This window comes from Hyalella azteca, unplaced genomic scaffold (assembly GCF_000764305.2).
Source record: "Hyalella azteca isolate HAZT.00-mixed unplaced genomic scaffold, Hazt_2.0.2 contig5602, whole genome shotgun sequence".
NCBI classification, from domain to species: Eukaryota; Metazoa; Arthropoda; class Malacostraca; order Amphipoda; family Hyalellidae; genus Hyalella; species Hyalella azteca.
The window spans coordinates 39,617-60,257 of NW_025935786.1; the positions used below are offsets into that span (position 1 = coordinate 39,617).

Genomic DNA, 20,641 nt, shown 5'->3' on the forward strand with positions numbered 1-20,641 from the left:
ATATAAAAGAGATTAGTATGTCTGCCAATCTTATGTTTAATTAACGTACTGTGGTTCCTCCAAAACATTGACAGGGAACCGAGCCCACGGCTCGCAAAACTTTTCACAATGAGGGAGAACTAAGGCTCTGAAGAAATTAGCCATTGGCCAAACTACTCTAGTTCGAAACTGCAAACGATCGCCCAATCTGTTGTCTGTCATTTGCTACCTCCTGAACACAACCTATATTTTATATAAATCTGCATCCCAATGCTTCAATTGCATGTCGTTCACATGGGCCCAGCCATTTCCTGAGCATAGTTTACTCTGCAAGCTATGCAGATTAAGTCAGTCCAAAAACCTCATCTTCACTTTTGTGTGGCCTGTAAATGACGTGTATGTTAGCGGCATCTATGACGGCGATGTTGATGAGGAAAAGAAGCGGTTCAAACACCGAACTCTGCGTCACTCATATTTCACCCTCACTAAACTAGATTTTGAGCCACCAACCACAACCGCTTGAAAGTCGTGGTTATATATAATATAATATAATATATAATAATATAATAGTTGTTATTCATTGCCACCGAATCTCTTTCACACCCCAGCCGTCGCAGCTTTCCGAAGTAGAATTGAGTCGATTTCATCGAAAAATGTTGTGAAATTAAAGTGCAACAGACCACGACCACAACGACACAAAATGGGGTGGGACGCTCCAAATAACTTGACTTACAAAAGCGATTACTTCACACATGTTGTCCCCTATCATGTAGTTCATTTTTCTCCGTGCATTGGCACAACCTCCTCACCTTATGAGTGAGAGTTGCACGTCTACAAGGTTAGGTAAGCAATTTAGGATAATTAATGCAATTTATTATGCATGATGCCGTGTTTAATTTAATTTCAGATGATATTTGTCATGAAAATTTCTCGTAAAAGTAGCTTACAATGATCTAAATGCAATTTCAATTATTAGCTGGAACTGATTAATTACCTTGAATCAATAGCCCACAATCAATAAGAAGCTTGCTTGTACTCGGAGACTTTCTTCGCTGCATAGCCGCAGGTTTACCGCAAGCGCAGCCCTGGAGCGCTATGTCTGAATCTTCGACAAAAACCGGCGTTAAAGGTCAGAAACACTGATTTATTATTGCGTCCTCTCTCTCATTTTAATAATTACTTTACTTGGGGAACAAAAGACATTTTGAATCGCGTGTGCCGTGAACACCAAACAGGGTGGGCATCGCAGGAATTTCTCCAATGATAATGCACATTCCAAGATGAGCTCTAATGAGGCGAAATCCTCCCCTCAACCTATTTATTATAGCTTTTTGCGTATTGCCATGATACGGAAACTCACAATGCAACTACTAAAATATTAATATAATAATTTTTACCTGTCGAGTATTATTGCTGCACAGTAAATGTTATAATTGATTCAAATATTTCTACGTATTGATTTTTTCCAGGGAACTCCTGGGGACTCATTACCGTGACCTCAGTCATAGTCGTGGCGGTCGCTTATTCCCATTATATGGGTAATTAAAAAAATACAAATATCAATAACACGAGATAAAAAATAACAATAATGATCTTATACGCAAAGGCATTAAATCTTTCCTTAGTCTTATTTAAATAAATAAATCGTGAATTCGCAAGTAGTTGATTTGGCAATGCTGTTTTAATTAACTAATGTCATCAATAATTGCATTTCCATGGATTTTTCGAATTTTTCGTAAATCTCAAAATATTTAAATAAACCGTATATACGCATATATTTTAAAAAAGAATGAAATCTAAATAAATTGATGTTAGAATAAATTGCTGTAAATAAATATGGTGTACTCATGAGTATGAATCATAAGGAAATTCACTAGCATTTTATTTGGAATAAATAATTAAATTAACTGATGTTTTCCACGTGTCACTCGACAGAGGTTCAGGTGCCAGCTGAAGAAATAAGGAGGCGGAGAGAAGCCTACGGTTACGGCGCCGTGGCCGATACAGCGCCCACGACGCCCCCCAAGCTTGGATGCCACCCGGGGGTCAACGACCCCCAGCTTCGGTCTCTTCCTCATTTCTACAAGTAATTGAAACTTCCTCATTTGTACAAGTAATTGTCTAATGAATTATACCTACATAAACATCTTATTTTTCTCTGACCTGAGGTGTAATGCAAACAGATAGTGTATATACGAAACTTCCTCATTTGTACAAGTAATTGTCCAATGAGTTATACCTACATAAACATATATAGAGATCTATTTATCTCTGGTCTGAGATGCACTACAATCGAGTACGTGAATATACGATAACTTAATTACTCATTTGTGTACTTCCTCAATTTTAGCTCGTAGCAACGCTCTTCTGTTGGGCGATGTTATAGTGAATCACGAGGAGGATCTTTGATAGTTAATATGACTTATTTAAAGATCTGTGGACATTTTGTGATTCCAAAGTTGTTTCGTGTTATTTGATCAAATAAATAACTGCTCTTTTTGTACATGAGTGTCTATTTGATCATTTGATCTCTTTCTGCAACCTTAATTCGCACAATTTTCTCTATTATTAAATTCTTAGTTGAAATAATTTGTTCACATTATGTCATAGTTGAATTTCTTCGCGTCATATTCTCTTGGACTTTTCCGGATATTCGTTATATTCTCTTGAAAAATGTTCTCGAACTTGTGTTCATATTCTCTTGAACTTGTGCTCTGAACTTTTCCGGAAAATGAGTTAGTACGTGAGAATATTTTGTTTCAAAAACTTTTTACCACCTGTACAAATGATAAATGATATCTGTACAAAATGACAACATTATAAAAATTTAAGACTTAAAATGCACTCAAAATCTATAAATAATTATTTTGTTAACTATTGTAAGACACATCGTATATCTTTTCCAGGGACGTGGCTCCAGATCCATCGGCTCAAAACATTTACCAGATAGAAGTGTCCATGGCGATGAAAATTACGCATAAAATGTTGTGCTCAATTGAAAGGTATTTTCCTACTATTTATTAAAAGGTGCACAAAATTACCCCAAATCACACCAATATTACCTCAAACGAAAGTTGCTTTTCTTCCAATTTTGTAAATTAGTAATTGTTCCTTTAAGGTTCAGCAGAATTAGGGACGTTTCTTTGGAATTTTACATTTCCCCTCGCCTTTAACCAATTTTTATTAATTAAGTTGCTAAATTTCTGTTTTATTTGTCATAGAAAGTTATTATGTGTTTTTTTATGTAGCTACTAAAATATTCCTACCGTTCAGCATGTGCTCCGTCAACTCGGACGCTCACGTTTGGTTTCTGGTGACGCGCGCGACGCTCGATGCTTCGTCTGCCCAAAGATTGCTGAGTCTGCAGAAAATTTGTCCTCGTCTCTGCGTGGCGCACGTGAACGTACGCACAGTCATGCGCAACACATCTTTTCATGAGATCCTCAACTCCGACGACTTCTGGAACACTCGTGAGTCTTGAGTGCTTGAAAACGCTCTTCGGTGGCGGGTGAATTGACGCTTTCATGAATGGAACAATGAACATTTTACGAGTTCACATACAAGAAAACTTTTTACCTTCTCTATTTTTGAGCTTCTGCTTCCATTTTTCAATCTACCGTTATTCTATTCCAGGAAATTTTCAAATATTCAAGAAAAAATCAATTATTTAAAACATAATTTTGACATACGTGTAACGACCCAAGTCGGACTTTTCTCCTTGCAAATTCATATTCCTTAAGTTTAAAAAGTGACCAATAGTGAAAGTGATGTATATTTTCCCTTATAGTGAACGAAAAACAAATAAAGATTTTATTTTGCAGCTTACCTATTCACCCAACTGAGCGACGTGATGCGCTTTGCCATTGTTTACAATTCTGGTGGATTGTATACGGACACCGACATATTGGCATTAAGACCGTTCAAAAACATTTCAAAGAATTACTTCGTGGCTGAAGTAAGTTTCTGAGGATTAATGATTTAATAGATTTACAAGTGTCAGGATGGTACCGTTAGTTCCAATTCAATTTTTAGTTTATTTCTCTTAGACTTCATATAGTTTAGTTTTTGGCAGTTTTTTGTAAATGTACTAGATGTCGTAAAGGTACTAGATGTCTAGCTGCACTAGAACCTAAATACAGCTCATCATAAAGGTGACTCATTATTGCTTTTCATTATGATTCTATGTTTCCTTTGTTAATCATTATTATTCTATGATATCCTATGTTATCCTATTACTCCGCTTTAAAAATGAGCGCTCATGAATCTCGTTCTTGGCCGCGTCAATGCATTTTTGAATCTGGTTTCTTCAACCACCTCTTTATATTGCATGAAGCCTCTGTATTCCACAACAAGATATTTTTTATGTGGTATTATTGTGTTAAACAGGAAAACCACGTTGAGAATAATATCTCACCCTCAAATGTGAAGAAACGAACACGTTTTCGCTAATAATCAAGAAAAGTTCTGTTTTTCACACAGGATAACAAGGGCAGTCGTCCCAGCAACGCCTTGTTTCATTTCGAGCGCCACCACCCGACGCCGAAGAGGTTCTTGGAATTTCTCGCAGACACGTTCTCGCCAGTGATCAGTGTGAGCTCAAGTGAAACTTGGGGTGGTTCTGTTTTGCTTGCATTTTTGCAGTTACCACGCCACACATTTGGAATATTGAAGTTATTGCGATTTAATCGGTTCTTTCAACTTGAGGTATTTTCTCACAGAGGATGATGTACTATAAATATACAAGTTACTGCATGCCATTAATTAATTTTAATAGGTTCTTTCAAATTGAGGTATTTCTTAACAGAGGCTGATGTACGGAACGCTAGGCCCGCATGGTCTCGCCAGATTTTTCTGGCACAGCAAATGCTCCTTCAGGATCCTCACGCTCCTGAACGCTCCTGCCGAGTATCCTGCGCCCGGTGACCCCATCGGCAAGCGGGCGTCATCCCGCGACGGTAAAGATTTACGACTTCCGAGCGTTCATTATCATCAGTTAATGATATTAGTACGTAATGTTTTAACTTGTGTTACATTGAAAATTGTTCTGTCTTAGCCAACTTGCATTGTAAAATAATACGAATTTTGTCTATAGTTAGCAGTTGAATGAATTGAAGATCCTTGATTGTTCGTTCTCTATCAATTCGCTGCACTGGCCAACAAATTTGTGACAATTTTTGTGAACTCGACTTTCAGGCCTATATGTGTGAATCGGATTTTATTAGCAATGGACATGACTACATTTTTTAAAGTTGTTGCGTAACTCGTTGGAAGTTCTACGTACCCCAGAGCACAAGATGAAAACAGAGGCCGATAGAAATGCTTACAATCGGTATAAGGAGCAATTTATTTATTGACGTGATGTGCGAGAGAATTTAATATAAAGTGTGCCTAATGTAAGTATCCTGTGAACATAAGTTCCGTGGAGAGTAACAAATGTGATGCGTGTCTAATGTAAATTTCGCGTAAACATGGACTATTTGAGAAGCATCAAGTACACGTTTGTCTAAGGTAAGTATCCTGAAATTATATGCTCTTTGCATGAGAAGTATCAGATGCGACGTCTGTCTATAGTAAAGTTCCTGCGGCCGTGTTGTTTATTGTTTAGTGATAGCTCGGCGTTCTTAAAAAGAGAATGAAGACGTTTCACTGTTATTATGTTCATTCATATATACTATGAAAAATTTGATTGATGTGTATATTAAAGCGTCTCTTTATGACGTGGAGAATAACGTGGGCCTTCGAAGCTTCCATCCAAATTTCGTGGTAAAGCAACGCGAGAGACAACCACTGAGAACAAATATTGTTACCAGAATGAAAAAAATTGTCGTGAAGAGGATATTTTATTAGCTACAACCACTGAAGACACCGTGAAAGGAAACAAATTTTCAGCCTTCTATAGCTAACGAAAACTTACGAACGAATTTATATTTATTATATATTATATTTCTCATATTTTCACCAGATTCAGCCAGAAATAATGAGACGGCCTATAGGACCCCTCGCAACGCTGTGAAATTTGATGATGAACCGACCGACAGGGTTGGCGACGATGTGAACGGTTCGCCAGATTGCATTTATAATATCTTCGGCAAAAACGCTCATCACTTTATTTATTACCTGAACTGCCTCTCGCTGTTCTATCGAAACAAGACGTTATTGGGGCCCGACGATAACGTGAGTAACGAATTCATATGAACATCACGTTGAAACTTTAAAGATAACAACGATTATGAATGAATGCGGTAAATTTGATATTGTTCAATTGCAGAAGTACTTGAAATGTATTGATTGTCGGAAATTTATTAACAATACAATAATTTATTAACAATACAATTTATATTATTTATCTTTGAAAGTAGATTTTTATGGTCTCTGCTTCGAATCATATTTTTTCTGTATGTTCATAGGATTCAATTTTATCTTTATTTGCTTACAACGAAATCTAAATAAGGATATAACATCAGAAATAATGTACGGTTCCACATAATGAAAAATGATGCAACAATATCTCCAATCTACTTGTAGAAATCACACATTTATGTTAATACTTCAAGCTGATTTATTTTCTATCATTGTTTTTTCTATCTTCATCGTCGCGTTGTACTCTGTCTATCTTCAATTTGAGGGGAGAAAAAAATTGGGATTCGTCAGAGTTATCAAACTCAACCATCAGCAGACGGCTTGACGTTACCTTCAATCTCAACAGATTTTACCGAGCAGCTTCACGCTCGAACTCTTCAACTCAGTCACCAAGACAACTCCTGTCGAAGAAGGCAGCTTGGTGGACATCATTGCTCAGAAGACGTGTCCTCTCACGCACTCAAAGTGTCCGTCTCTTATGTGCAACTAATCTCGCCAGCCTGGTTCACTACACCACGTGTCCCCTCAAATAAAAATTAGATATCTTCAGTGACAGCAAAGAAACAAAGATGAGAAGCAACCGAATTCAAAAGAATGGATATCAAGGGTTAACTCTGTACAAGTTTCTGCACAACCAATGCTTGTGGAATATTTAAAAAATTTTTGCACTTAGCAGGATAAATGATTGAGTTTTAATTCGATAAAATATATCTATTGAAATTTTTCAGTATTTTTCAATATATTTTCAATTTGCATTTTTCAAAAACAATCACCGTCTTCGTGCCGCTTTTTCAGCGCCTATGATGCTATTGTCCAAATTATAACCTTATTTTAAACAAATTATTCTGCATAACATATGTACGCGGCAGCAAAAATAAAACCTGCATTATTAAAATTCACTTCCAAAATAAAACAATTTCAACAGTCACTGCATGGCCACCTTAAACACGTCCTTAATTCTCACGAGAGTCGCGCTTTGATAATCTACCACGCTCCAGTGAAGCCCCACACGCTCATCTGAGTAGAGGGACCTTGTCACGCATGTTAACGCTGGTTCGGTGGCAAGTTTCATGTTACAGTTACAGTTTCAGTTACTCAATTGAGACGTCAAGCATCGGGCATAAAATTTGACGTGTGTAACAACCTAAAGTGACGACTTGGTGAATTTGTCTCACTAACAACGTTCATGCTTAGTGGGTAATGATCGAGGCGACAGTGCGAGAGGAATGTCGAGGAAAAATTCGAGGTTAGAGAGGATGTCAAAAAATTTTGTGACCGATGCCAAAAACATATGAACTGCTTAGCGCTCGAGCGTAATGTAGAGACAGTTTTATGACTCGTGCTGGTGTTGGCGTGACATACGCATGTGTTGGCGTGACATACGCAAGTGTTGGCGTGACACGCATAAGTGCACGCTCTACTTGCTGGGTTCAGCAAGCCTGACGAAATAATTCAGTTGCAGACCAACCTTCGAGCTCTGTAGATTCGCGTTCAGATTATAGATTAGTCCTGAGTTAAATGTTCAGCTTCGATGTGGCATCAGTCGCGTCTGTGGCCCAAAAGTAGATGGTTGTATATCACTTTGGCAGTTATTATGTGTTTTTACATGTATATAATCGCTGTTAAATAACTACACATTCAGGATGTGTGGTAAACGCGTGCTGTTCAATTGCTTACTTGGGGCTATGTATAAGATGTGCATTAAAACTTTTATGAGGGCCAATTAGCACTTTTTTGTGTTTATTATGCCTTTACGGACGCTAGACACATCTATTATTTTAATTAATTACTAATTATTATCTGAGTATTAATGAGATGCACTATATGTCACACCTACTGCTGACAAAATAAATCATAAATAGAAATAGACAGCAGTACCGACAAACATTTTTCACACTGTGTATTATATCATACAACCTTGAACCAATTTATTGTTACGCTGCCAATTATTTGTATTAACAGTAAAAAAATACTGAACGATTTATTTACATAAGCCCACTCAAAGCTCATATTATCTGTATACTGATACAGAAGAAAAATATTATAGATACAAATAATAAGTATTGAGTTAAAATTGAATTTATCAGCCCACGCGACGGCTGTCAATTGATGTACATTAAAATTATATGTAACGGAATTATCAGGCACTCTTGGCTTTTATATTCCTGTTAACATAATGTTAACGGTTCTTATCCAGCAGAAGCGAGTATCACTGTTAACTAGCAACCTAAATCCCCAAACTATCTACCAACGTAAGGGTACGCACACAGTGGAAGCAGGTTTGCCCGGGCGGGCAACCTGCTCCAACCTGCCACAAGAATGAACATAGGATAATAATTAAGTGTTCACAGTGAAAACCTGCACGAATAGGCTTCTGTATTCTATGGTTTCTGGCGCCAGCCTTAGCAGGTAACCAGCACGCTAGCAACCTGCTTTCACTGTGTGCGTACCCTAAGCGCCGAATTTAATCTTACGGTTATCATTTTCATCCAGACAAACCATTATTCAATGTCAATCTTAACTGGCTATAACAGTATTTACTGATTATAGTGAATAAATTTTCACAATGCGCATGTATTCCAGCCAGCAAGGCTTCATAAAATCACAGTGATATAATAAAGGAAATAATCGTTCATATCTATTTATTACAAATTGATTAGAAAAATTCACGTATAACAAAATCGGTGATAAGAAATATCTATCTTCGTGATAGTATTAACCTTAGAATAGGCCTTGATTGTCAGTGTTTCAATGACTTCATAAGATAAAAGAGATCCATTCACTTAATATTTTCTAGTAATATTTTCCAAAGTAAGATATGACCAGCTTGATAACCTACATGAATTTCAAACTTTAATTCAAGTGCCCGTAATGTCCATCTCAACTAGCATCTTCAGCATAACTGGTGAGTTGTACAGAAGCCCGAAGGAACTTCAACTTGAACTTACTGGGAACGTTATATAAAAACTGTACAAGTTTGCACCCGTCGGGAAGTTTTTTAAGTGGAATTTCTTCTGATGTTTTTACAAATAAATTTCTAGAATTTGGGACCCACACTAAATTATTCCTTCATTTTTGATGTATTGCATTTAATTACTCCGTGTTCAAGATAAACAAAAATGCTGGTAATTCTGTCACCAATTTTGCGCTCATATGATTCTAATTTATATTCATAAAGAAAGTTCAAATCTATAATATCTTACCGAAAGTTTTTGTTTCTGTGTATGTTATAAAACGGGTGGTACTGGGGACATTTGGCTGCGCATCAAGAAAACGTATCATGTTAAGATATTACTTAACAATATTTCTAGATTGGAGAGTTTGTAACAAAAATGTAAAATTATTTTAAACGCCAAATTAGATTTGCGCTCGAAAAATTAACAATAAAAAATTACTTCCAATCTTATAATTAGATTTAAATTGTGCTGCTATATTAAGAGTGGTTTAAATCATTTCTTTGCTACTAAAAGATTTTAGTACGCACATTATAGTAACGGTGCTAGTAATCTAATTATTGTATAATAAACCTCGTATTCCATTGCTTTATTTTATTACTGATATAATTCTAAATTAGCTTATAAATCAATCCGAAATAATTTTGCTAATGTGTCCTTTAAAAATATAAATAAATTAACCTTCTGCCCCCTTACCCTCCGCCTGCTTCCAGCGTGGTGGGTGACCGTTGTTCTGGTCGCCCACGAAGCGGCTTCTAAAGTCCCTGATTACCCACAACACGGAAAATCTATTATAAATTTATTCCGTCAAAAATTCGGAGAAGAAATAAGTCCTAATTCACAACCCAACGCTCACAATCTGAATTGGGAATCAAGTACTGTGTTTGGAACTGGAAATGACAAAAGGAAACTCGAAGATTTCTCTTCTTTTTCACCTGAAACCGCAAATTTTTTTGACGATCTCCGGAACAGCGAAGCAGAACATCCAAAGTTCCAGGACGTGGTTGAAGAAGCCCCTGATGCTCCTTCGTCCATGGCTGTGAGGTTTCTAAGGCCGCCGCAACTTCCAGGCACTTCAGGCAACCTCATAAGTCCTCTTCAGCCTGAAGGAAACATAGAAAATAAGTTTCCTCTGAACGACATAAGCGATAAATTCAATGAGGATAATATCTTCCTGGGTGAGCAAAACCCAAAAATTTCAACGGTTTTGTCGACCCTGCGACAACAGTTACCTCTGGAAAATGTCGTTTCTGATTTACCGAATTTTAGCCCCAGCGAGCTGTTACCCAACCACCACTTACCCAGCAACCAGTTACCTAGCCACCAGTTACCCAGCCATCAGTTACCCAGCCACCAGTTACCCAGCCACCAGTTACCCAGCCACCAGTTACCCAGCCACCAGTTACCCAGCCACCAGTTACCCAGCCACCAGTTACCCAGCCACCACTTATCTAGACAACGAGTACTCGGCAGTTACGAATCATTACAAAACTCAACACCGCTTCTATACCAGCCTGAGATCGGCGACGCATGTTTCTCCAGCAATGGGGAGCCTGGTGAGTAAATGAGGATATTATCCAATCGATATTATCTAATCGAGGATATTATCCAAAAGTAACTGCATTTTATTCGCGCATGCATATAAAAACTAGGCAATAAATATAGGCAGCACATAGACAAGAAAGCTTCATCGTCTTCCATTAAGCGTGCGAGTTTCTCAGAGGACAAGTCTTTTGACAAGTACAGTAAGTTCCATATATGACTCAGGGTTGACAGCAAATCGCAATTTTTGTTTTTTTTTATTAATTAATCCTGCTCCGATCTTTTTTTGCACCATTATTATTCAAATTCAAGTTTCATATGTTCAATTTGCTATACGTATATGTTATGGCACTCGGTCATCCATTTGTATGTTTTCACAGCTAACTATAGAGCTGGTCTCAGAACGGCTCCCTTCATAATACGCAAAATTTTCTTGCACCTTTCTTTACTATAATTGCTTCTTTGAAATTTTTTGAGTAATTATGCTGTAGACACAACTAAGATTATTGTGCAGGAATGTGTGTGGCTGTGACGGACTGTCCGCAGCTGCTGCCGCTCCAGCGACTGTCACACAACTTGAACGCACTGATTTTCCTGCTGCAGCAACAGTGCCGGTGAGTGACCGCACTTCTGTGCAGTGCGTTCACTCACGCACGGTGAGTGCTTCTGTATAGGTGTTGTGTGTTTTTGTGTAGGGCGTTGTTATGTGTTTCTGTATAGAGTGTTGTGTGTTTATGTATAATGTGTTTCTGTATTGGGTGTTGTGTGTATTTGTATAGGGTGTTGCATGTGTTTCTTTATATGGTGTTGCTACGTGTTTTTGTTTAGGATGTTGTTGTGTTTTTGTATAGGGTGTTGTTTGCGTTTTTGTACAGGGTGTTGTTGGGTGTTTTTGCATAGGGTGTTGTTGTGGGTTCTTAACACGTTTTTATTTACTCAGCTTCTCGTTTGGTTGTTTGTTTGTTTGTTTGTTAGCCCACTTCTGATTGCTCTAGAGATCTGAAATTCGGCATGCAGGCTATTTTCGCCTAACAATTTCAGATACAATCATAAAAACTAGCAATTAGAGACCTAAATTAATTAGCTTAATTGAGTAAAGTATGTATATATAGTATATATATAGTATGACGTGCGGGCGCTGACGTTATAGACGAGCAGGCGCTTACGCTGCGTATCATCGATACGTACGTCAAGTCATACTTAATCAAGTCATTAGATAAAGTAGAAAATAGACTATATAAAAAACTTTTTAAAAAACACGTTTTTCATGTTTAGCAACGGACTAAAAAGAGACGCTTTTTAGTCCGTGTAGCAACGGACTAAAAAGGAGAAAATAAAATACTAAAAAAAACTTAAAAAACACGTTTTCTTTGTGGACTAAAAAGTAGAAAATAAATTATGGCTCGCCCCAAAAAACGTGGGTCGGGCTGTACGTTCACCATCAAATTTCAAAAATTCGTGTGTGTAGTGCTTTTCGCTTTAAGCATAAATCTGCCCGACACACGTTTTTTGGGGCGAACCATAATTTATTTTCTACTTTTTAGCCCACAAGAAAAACGTGTTTTTTTTATTTTTTTAAAGTATTTTATTATATAGGGTGTTGATGTGTGTTTTTGTATAGTGTGCTGTATGTTTTTGTAGTTTAGTGTGTTTTTTGCTCGGTATGTTACGCAAACTTGCGTGCTCTTTTTTTGAATTTTGTTTGTGTGTGTATGTTTTGTATTTGTTTGAGAGGCTGTATGTGTATTGGGTGTTTTACGCAAAATTGAGTGTTTTTAGAGTTTTGCTTTGTTCGTTTGTGTGTTTGTTTGTGCCAATCGTGATGGATGTTTTACGAAATTTTTATGTCGTTTTGGAATTCATTGGATAGTGTGAGTTGGGAGTTCAATCAGTCTGTGTCATTTTGTGAATTTTGTGTGTCATATGATTTGTATGTGCTGTGGGTATGTTGCCAGTTTGTTTGTTTATTTCATTTGTTAGGAGTAAATTCTACACGATACATATGCTATTGTTTGTTTAATATTTCACACGTGATGCTTAAAACATTGTTTTGCTTATCATTCATAATCATTGAGGAATTTTATTCTATGTTTTATTTTATTTGTTGTGAGAAAAGCAATCTCATTTTCACTGTTTACTTTCAGTGCACCAAAATTTTATCCTTCCTGAGTGAACCTAGTGTATTATATTTACTTACTTAGATCTTCTCTCTGCCACAATGTTTTTTACAAGTGTAAATTGTTTCATTAAACAGTCTGACACGCGGAGCTCAAATTTTGATAAGATTCTTATATTCCTGAGTTTGTCGACGTACTGAGAATGGATAGCATGCAAATATCTCTTTGATTCTACTCGTAGATATATAGGTTAAAAATTTATAAATTTATTATTAATAGGGTATTGAACGACTATATATTTCGTTATAAATTTGAATGATTTAACTGTAGAAAAAATTGAATAGGTTTTATTTCATTAAGGTCATTTGTTTCTACGTACAATTACCCGAAGTTTTGAATAATAAAGTTTAATTACTATGGATATATTTATGGACTGTATGGATATTACTATGGATATATTTAACAAATTTTACTTGTCATAGTGTGGATGTCGCCGAATTGTACGTGTGCTGCGAGTATCCTGCCTACCAGCCGCCGCCCAACACAGCGATACCAGCGGAAGACACGCCACGTCCACGTCTAGCGCGCTCGAAGGTGCGCGCCCAACTGCCCGGTCCCGGGGAGTGCGGTGTTGCCATCCAACCAGCTCAAGAAGGCGGTGAACAGGTCTCTGAAACTAAATTACAAAAACCCTTTCATTGTGGCTAAAAGTTTTACCTGTTTTTTTTTCACTGTTGCCACAACGAACGAATTAAACAGTTATTTTAATGGCCATCCTCAACTGCTTCTTGCAACTGTAGAGATTTTCTCTTAATGAGAAACCTACAGGATTTCTCACCTTATTACCTTACTACAGGCTTGGCCGTGGCTGGCTGGCCTGGGCCGGCTGACTGCGAATGGCTTTAGGTCGATGTGCTCTGCCACGTTGGTGACACAAAGCCATGTCATCACGGCAGTCACATGCTTCTATCAACCGGAGCTCCGTCAGCCGTCAGTACACAATTTGAAAACTTTTAATAATGATTTTACTGACAAGCTTCGCAAATAATTTTCCGCTCAAGTATTAGTAAAATGCATTATGATCAATATCTGATGGCAGAGAACGTATAATAATTACTGTATATAGAGCCCACAGCTCTGAATGACGTAGGTTAGACTGTCAAGACGGTACCCAACGTAAGTTTGTACTTCGAAGCGTTCAGAATTTTTTCTTCAGATTGTATGTTCGGAGGACTACAAAAGTGAAATATTTGCCTGTTATCGTCAAATAAAAGCGCACCGCGTTTGAGGCATTAATATATGATTTCTTTAGACTAAATTTGCAATTTGGTCTTTACTGTGACAGCACCATCGTGCGCTTGGGAGACCAGGGAGGTGGTGAGTTCGCTAGAGGTAGAAATGGTAGTACTGATGGAAGTGAAAATGCTGGTTGTGGTGGTGGCGGTGGAGGAAGAAGTGGTTTAGTTGAGGATCGCAACAACGATGCAGATGCCTACATCGATCACCTGATTGTAGGGCGCACCGACCCTGGTTGGGTGCTCCACTTCAACCTGGACAACCTGGCGGTAGTCACCATCGACCCTCCCGTTACCTTCACGGGTGAGCCAAGCGGCGGCCAACTTACTGATCGATATCATGAGGTGTAACTTTTTTTGTGTGATTTATTGCGGGCGGTAAATAATAAAATGTGCCTGATTTTCTTATCTTACATGTCCTGTTATTTACCAGTATTTACAGCATTTTCATAGTGTAGGCGATCGCCTCTGCTAGCAGAGGCTGGACATAGGCTATGCATGTCCTGTGTGTAGTAGTCCTTGATTATAATATAATATATTATATTATAATATAATATAATATAATCCACCAGCTAAGGTGGGACCAGTGTGTCTCCCCGCCCTCCCCACACCCGCCGTTGGCACTCAGCTCATAGTGGCCTCATGGACGTCTAGTACCCAAAGTAGGTACCTCAAAATTGCTTTTATAATGATTTTTAATTGATCACACTTTCTATCAACTGAAAATAATTTTTTCACTATTATCTTTTAATAAAGCGAGTAGTTATCTTTCGTGAATTAAATTTGGAACAGGCATGGAGTTCCGAAGCCCGGTAGTTTATGTTCGAAGCTACTTTGACATACCTATGCCAATCATCTGCCAATCTTGGCATACATTTGCCAATTATCATATGTCAATGTATCATTTCATTTATTTCCCTTACCAAACTACCTAATCCGATTGCACCAACAATTGGCAGAAAATTATCTGAAAATTGAAATCACCAAACCTGACAAATTGACATTAAGTTAGAGTTTCTTCTTAACACGCAAGAAGCGTAGATATGTAAATAAATTTGAATGAGTTGATAAATCACGTTGTGCAAAACTTGGATGGGTCTCGCTAAAAACTGAATCGATGATTAAGATAGCAGCCGTTTTTTTATAATAGCCTCGTACGATCGTGTTTAACGAATTTATCAATCACTGAAAGCAGCTGAATGCAAAAAGAAACGAAGCTCCGGAGCAACAGTTCTTTGCATGCCATCTTATTTACTTTATCTCTACACGAAGTAATTATACTGCTTTCAGATTCAACCTGAAATGTTCAAGTTTATAGATGCAAACAAAAATAACGTATTTAGTGGAGTAAAGGACAAGCGGTTTTAATATTGGTGCAGTCAATAGATTAGTAATAAGTTGTGCGGTTTTTGTGTCATCAAAATGATTGGAGCCGTGAAGATGAGTTTTCATAGTGTTATTTTTATACGGTGTATTAAGAGTATTGTTTTCTTTTATATTCCCATGAATGAGTGTTTTTTTACTTTTTATTTATAATTATTAATATTGTTTGTGTGTGTATATCTTGTGTGTGTGTGGAGCAACCCGGAAACTTGGTTATTTGGCAATATCCACAATTCCTTTATCGTATCGGGATATTACATGGTCATGATATTTGGCTTGCTGTAATGGGACAAAAAAAAGTTACTAACATTTTCAAATTTCTGGCAAACCCTACTCTAGCCCCGTAAACCGATAGATGCCATATGACTTTCCTCATCTCACACCCGCCCCAATCCAACGGTACGGTCAATCATACGGGTAAGGTCTAGCTCACATCACATCTGTCTGTAGGTCTGCTGGTGTCATATGACCTACCTCAACCTAACCTGTATCATGTGGTCTAGCTCATCTCACATCTGTCTGTAGGTCTGCTAGTGTCATATAACCTATCTCAACCTAACCTGTATCATGTGGTCTAGCTCATCTCACATCTGTCTGTAGGTCTGCTAGTGTCATATAACCTACCTCAACCTAACCTGTATCATGTGGTCTAGCTCATCTCACATCTGTCTGTAGGTCTGCTACCCAAGTAAAAATTAAGGGTGGCGCATCGATGATTATAGGTGGCGATGGTAGATTGCAGGTGGCGTAACGGTGGGTGGCCAGATCTGCCAAAACTCGACAATAAAACTCCAATAAATCGAGAGGGTGGCGAGTATAGGTGGCATTCATCGATGAATCATCGATGATTTATAGGATCTGAATCATCAATGGCACATTGCAGGTAAATCTCTTGCACGAAGATGATGGCGAATTCAATTTTTCATGTGTATTGCAGCTAACGGCCACCGGCTTCCTGATATTGTTTTCAAAACATAAGTATTCTAAATGGTATGTTATGCNGAGACAGACCCAACCTGTATCATGTGATCTAGCTCACCTCACATCTGCCTGTAGGTCTGCTGGTGTCATATGACCTGCCTCAACCTAACCGGTATCATGTGGTCTAGCTCACCACACATCTGTCTGTAGGTCTGCTGGTGTCATGTGACCTGCCACAACCTAACCGGTATCATGTGGTCCAGCTCACCCCACCCCACTTCTGTCTGTAGGTCTGCTGGTGTCATATGACCTGCCTCAACCTAACCAGTATCATGTGGTCAAGCTCACCCCACATCTGCCTGTAGGTCTGCTGGTGTCATATGACCTGCCTCAACCTAACCGGTATCATGTGGTCTAGCTCACCCCACCCCACTTCTTTCTGTAGGTCTGCTGGTGTCACATGACCTACCTCAACCTAACCGGTATCATGTGGTCTAGCTTAGCTTACACCTGCCCTTAGGTCTGCAGGTGCTGGGCCTGCGCAAGTGTCAAGCAGCCTACAGCGACCTGCAGAAAAACTTCATGTTAGTGGACCGACGCAACCTTTGCGTCATAGAAGACCCAGCTGGCCCCACCAGCTGCGTAAGTTTTCTGTGGTTATGGTTACTGTTTTAACGATAAATGGTTATTGTTACTGTTTCTATGGTTAGGCTTACTCTTTTAAAGATAATCCAATACTCATACCGTTTATTGCATGCATATATAAGCACGCAGCATGTGTGAAAATATACTTTAATGACCTGCGTAGAATTAGGCTCGCGATTGATACGGCATTGCACTTGCTGCGTCAAGGGATAATTTAACATTGACTTTTCAGTCAGGTCACTCCATACACAAAAATTTTGAACCCGAGATAGTTTCTTAACAATGAGAACCCTACCAATTACTTATGTAGTGCAGAATACGGATATTTAAACAAATGCATGATAACCACTCTGACTAGATTATCCCATCATAGGGTATTGCGTTGCGCACTGTACAAACGCTATTGAAACATCATAATTATGTTTAAACGACATTGACACATGATCAAAAACATAGTCTACTATGAGCTAAAGCTATTAACTATTAGGTATTAATCACCATAGCATCCCACCATGCACCATCACGCTGCGCATGGTATTTTATAGATAGGTACAATCATTTTCACATTACCCGACATAACACCCACCACAAGTTGCCTCTTGTACAACCCACACAAACACAGAAATAATAAATCCCATAGAAACTAAACCATGTAATTTCAACCTTTCACCGTCTTCATTTTGCATAGAAAACAACAACTTTTTACATTCGGCTGACATTACAGTGCAGCCCGCAATTAAGTCTTGACGTTCATTATTCTCAGTAATGAAAACAAGCATGTTTATCGTAAAATTTGATCCATTTCTTGGAATAAACAATCAAGGCATATTACAATTGTTTTTTTATAATTGATTAGTTATAATAAGGAATGCTCCCTCATGACAGCACCAGCAGCTTCACCAAGCTCCATATTATTTAACATGCACAAACGCTGCATTAAACACTTCATGATAATATATAAAACTTGTCAAAATAATCTTGTACCTATCTCATAACAAATGTTTTTTTCATGGCACTGGTAAGGCTGAGCCAGGGTCGCCACTGATGCAGAAACTGGAGGATGGTGCGTGGGCCCTAGCAGGGGTCGTGACTGTGGGGGGATCTCGGTTCTCAAGGGCCATGGACCCCTTACCTGACGTCGACAACTCTTCTGATCCTCTCCCTACCATCGCGACGCGAGTGGCTGCTTACCGTGACTGGATTAAATCTGTCATACAAGACGAGTAGTGGAACATGTTAAATAAAACTTGTAGGTAGGATAAATCACGCAAGACAAGAATGTTGTACAAGATGTAGGCAAAATATGTCTAACACAAGTAGGTAGAATGTGTCTAAATGACGAGATTATTAAATATGTCAGTAATAAGATGTGGCCATTTACATTTATCATTTATGGTTTATTTATGATTTATTACATTTATCATATCATAAGTCTTGCAGGGCGGAAAGGTTGGGTATATCTAACAAGTAAGTAGCCTAGGTTAAAAATTTTCCATTTGGCGATGAGGTATTGATAACATATGTGGATAAAACTGCGCCCATTAATGGATAGGTCGTGACTGAACAATTATTATTCCTGTCACCATACAGAGACATAACCTAAATATTCCATGCGGACGCAAAGTTTAGAAACATTATTAATTGAATTTAGAAGTTTGATACTCGAACTTAAAGTTCATACACAATGATACACCATGGATATTAAAAAATGCATTTCCGTACGGATAAAAAATACATCTTGAGATTTACAAGATGATGAATGAGGTTTGATGTTTTATAGAATGATGATAGTACAACTTATAATTCGAAAGTAATGTTTTGAAAATAATGATCGATTAATGACTAAAAGTGTGTCAGGCAAATCGAGCTTTCCAATAATTGAACATAACACATATATTGGTGCTCTCTCCCGTAGCTAAAATTAAGAACATCAGGGTTCGAGATGGCAATAAGAAAAATTTAATGGCCAGAAAATTTGTTATATTTATTAATAAATTGGATCAAACCGCAGGCCGGTGTATCCTGATGGGCCCGGGAGATTGGTTAGGACCGGTTGACACCACGTACAAATGAATTGGTTTTTGCCGCTCCGCTCATTGCTGCCCCTAGGGAAATAAATATATGGACGAAATATTTATTAAATCATAAATGCATCCATAACTCAATTATAAATAATTTTCATATTCTAAGGTTAGCTTATTCACTTTCTAAAATACGATCTTGAAGGTCTGATTAGACTTATATTAGAAAAATATAAATATTTAATATCGATCAATTATCTATTAAGATGTCGTCGGTTGTCACAGCCATTCCATCGATTATTTATGAAAAAAATTGCGTCTTATCTTATCGACGATCTTATAACTATACCTAATTATATTTATTAAATTTCCTTCAGAAATTTCCGAGCAAAATATAACGGATAGAGCGCCACCTTCATTTTAGTTTTGTTAATTAATCTGAAGAGGAAAGCCAGGTCAGCCTCCGAGTCTGGCAACGCACTCGTAGGACTCTGTGGTTGCGCGGACTTACGTCTCGGCTGAAGCTGCTGCGCTTGGCCAAAGATGATGGATACTCTCCCACAGAGGCTCAGCAGGTCATGCACAGATGTAAAGAATTTAGCCCCTCATGACTCCATGCAGTCCAGTTCACTTACAACGAAAAACACGCAGCCAAACTTTCGTTATGGCTGCTTGGATTAGACTTTAGAGGGACAAAAATTAACTGCCTCACTGGCCGGAGCTGGTGACTGCATGGGCTACTGCACGAAGAGGACTGAAGAGAGTTAGCCCAGTGACTTGCAGTGTGGACAATACCCAAAAGCCCACAATAGCTCACAATTGCAATCGCTGCGAATGGTACCAAGCAACTAAATGAATTTAAATATATGAGTTTTGAAATTGAGTCAAACGAAATATTTTTGAGGCTAGTTAGAATTTAGAACTTAATTGGCATACTAGTGAAATAAAATCATGGGCGCTCATATTTAAATGACAGCGATCACCCACCTTAAAACTATTATATTTTCGACACACAACGTCGTAGCGTTAGCGCTATGATTAAGTATTCCATACACGATCCTCTGGATATCGCACCATCCTTTTATTACTTTTTACTGAGACTAATTATCGCACCTTTTTATTAGTCTTAGTCTACCGTAGAAGTTTAACAGGTTTGAGCGACACTATTGCCCAAGTCACTGTTCAACACGTATATTTAGTCACAATAGAGGAAAACTGAATCTTGCAATAGAAAGCCATTTAATTGCTGTCTAGATAGGCTGTATTATTAATGAAACTCGTACTTACTCTCTTGTAGCTTACACGAAGAAAATTAACTTCTATTTTTTAAGCCCTCATCTCTACGCATTGGACTCGAGTTGTCCATCTCATAACCACCAAATTTTCAAAGCTTTGAGATTGTTTCGGAGTTATTTTCACGGAGC

General features: G+C 38.0%; 2 protein-coding genes across 2 annotated transcripts; both read left to right on the forward strand.

Moving 5' to 3' along the window:
• The first annotated feature begins 907 nt into the window (after nucleotides 1–907).
• Nucleotides 908–6,861, forward strand: LOC108668121. Its single transcript, XM_018155276.2, has 10 exons — nucleotides 908–1,108; nucleotides 1,449–1,517; nucleotides 1,915–2,065; nucleotides 2,886–2,981; nucleotides 3,253–3,449; nucleotides 3,801–3,934; nucleotides 4,459–4,569; nucleotides 4,784–4,934; nucleotides 5,942–6,153; nucleotides 6,686–6,861. The coding sequence occupies exons 1-10, from the start codon at nucleotides 1,075–1,077 to the stop codon at nucleotides 6,827–6,829; spliced, it is 1,299 nt and encodes a 432-aa protein (XP_018010765.1). The 5' UTR covers nucleotides 908–1,074; the 3' UTR covers nucleotides 6,830–6,861.
• Nucleotides 6,862–9,037: 2,176 nt separating this feature from the next.
• On the forward strand, nucleotides 9,038–18,605 carry LOC108668120 (serine protease 7). Its single transcript, XM_018155274.2, has 9 exons — nucleotides 9,038–9,244; nucleotides 10,007–10,849; nucleotides 11,350–11,449; nucleotides 13,435–13,618; nucleotides 13,809–13,942; nucleotides 14,298–14,551; nucleotides 14,820–14,909; nucleotides 17,072–17,193; nucleotides 18,220–18,605. The coding sequence occupies exons 1-9, from the start codon at nucleotides 9,211–9,213 to the stop codon at nucleotides 18,421–18,423; spliced, it is 1,965 nt and encodes a 654-aa protein (XP_018010763.2). The 5' UTR covers nucleotides 9,038–9,210; the 3' UTR covers nucleotides 18,424–18,605.
• The last annotated feature ends 2,036 nt before the right edge of the window (nucleotides 18,606–20,641 follow it).

What these genes read in the sequence shown, in the direction of transcription:
- LOC108668121 (XM_018155276.2), top strand. Translation starts at nt 1,075, where the DNA reads ATGTCTGAATCTTCGACAAAAACCGGCGTTAAAG. An exon ending in GACAAAAACCGGCGTTAAAG is followed by an intron (nt 1,109 to 1,448) that starts GTCAGAAACACT and finishes GATTTTTTCCAG; the next exon opens with GGAACTCCTGGGGACTCATT. An exon ending in TCTCTTCCTCATTTCTACAA is followed by an intron (nt 2,066 to 2,885) that starts GTAATTGAAACT and finishes TATCTTTTCCAG; the next exon opens with GGACGTGGCTCCAGATCCAT.
- LOC108668120 (XM_018155274.2), top strand. Translation starts at nt 9,211, where the DNA reads ATGTCCATCTCAACTAGCATCTTCAGCATAACTG. An exon ending in TAGCATCTTCAGCATAACTG is followed by an intron (nt 9,245 to 10,006) that starts GTGAGTTGTACA and finishes GCCTGCTTCCAG; the next exon opens with CGTGGTGGGTGACCGTTGTT. An exon ending in CTGCTGCAGCAACAGTGCCG is followed by an intron (nt 11,450 to 13,434) that starts GTGAGTGACCGC and finishes TACTTGTCATAG; the next exon opens with TGTGGATGTCGCCGAATTGT.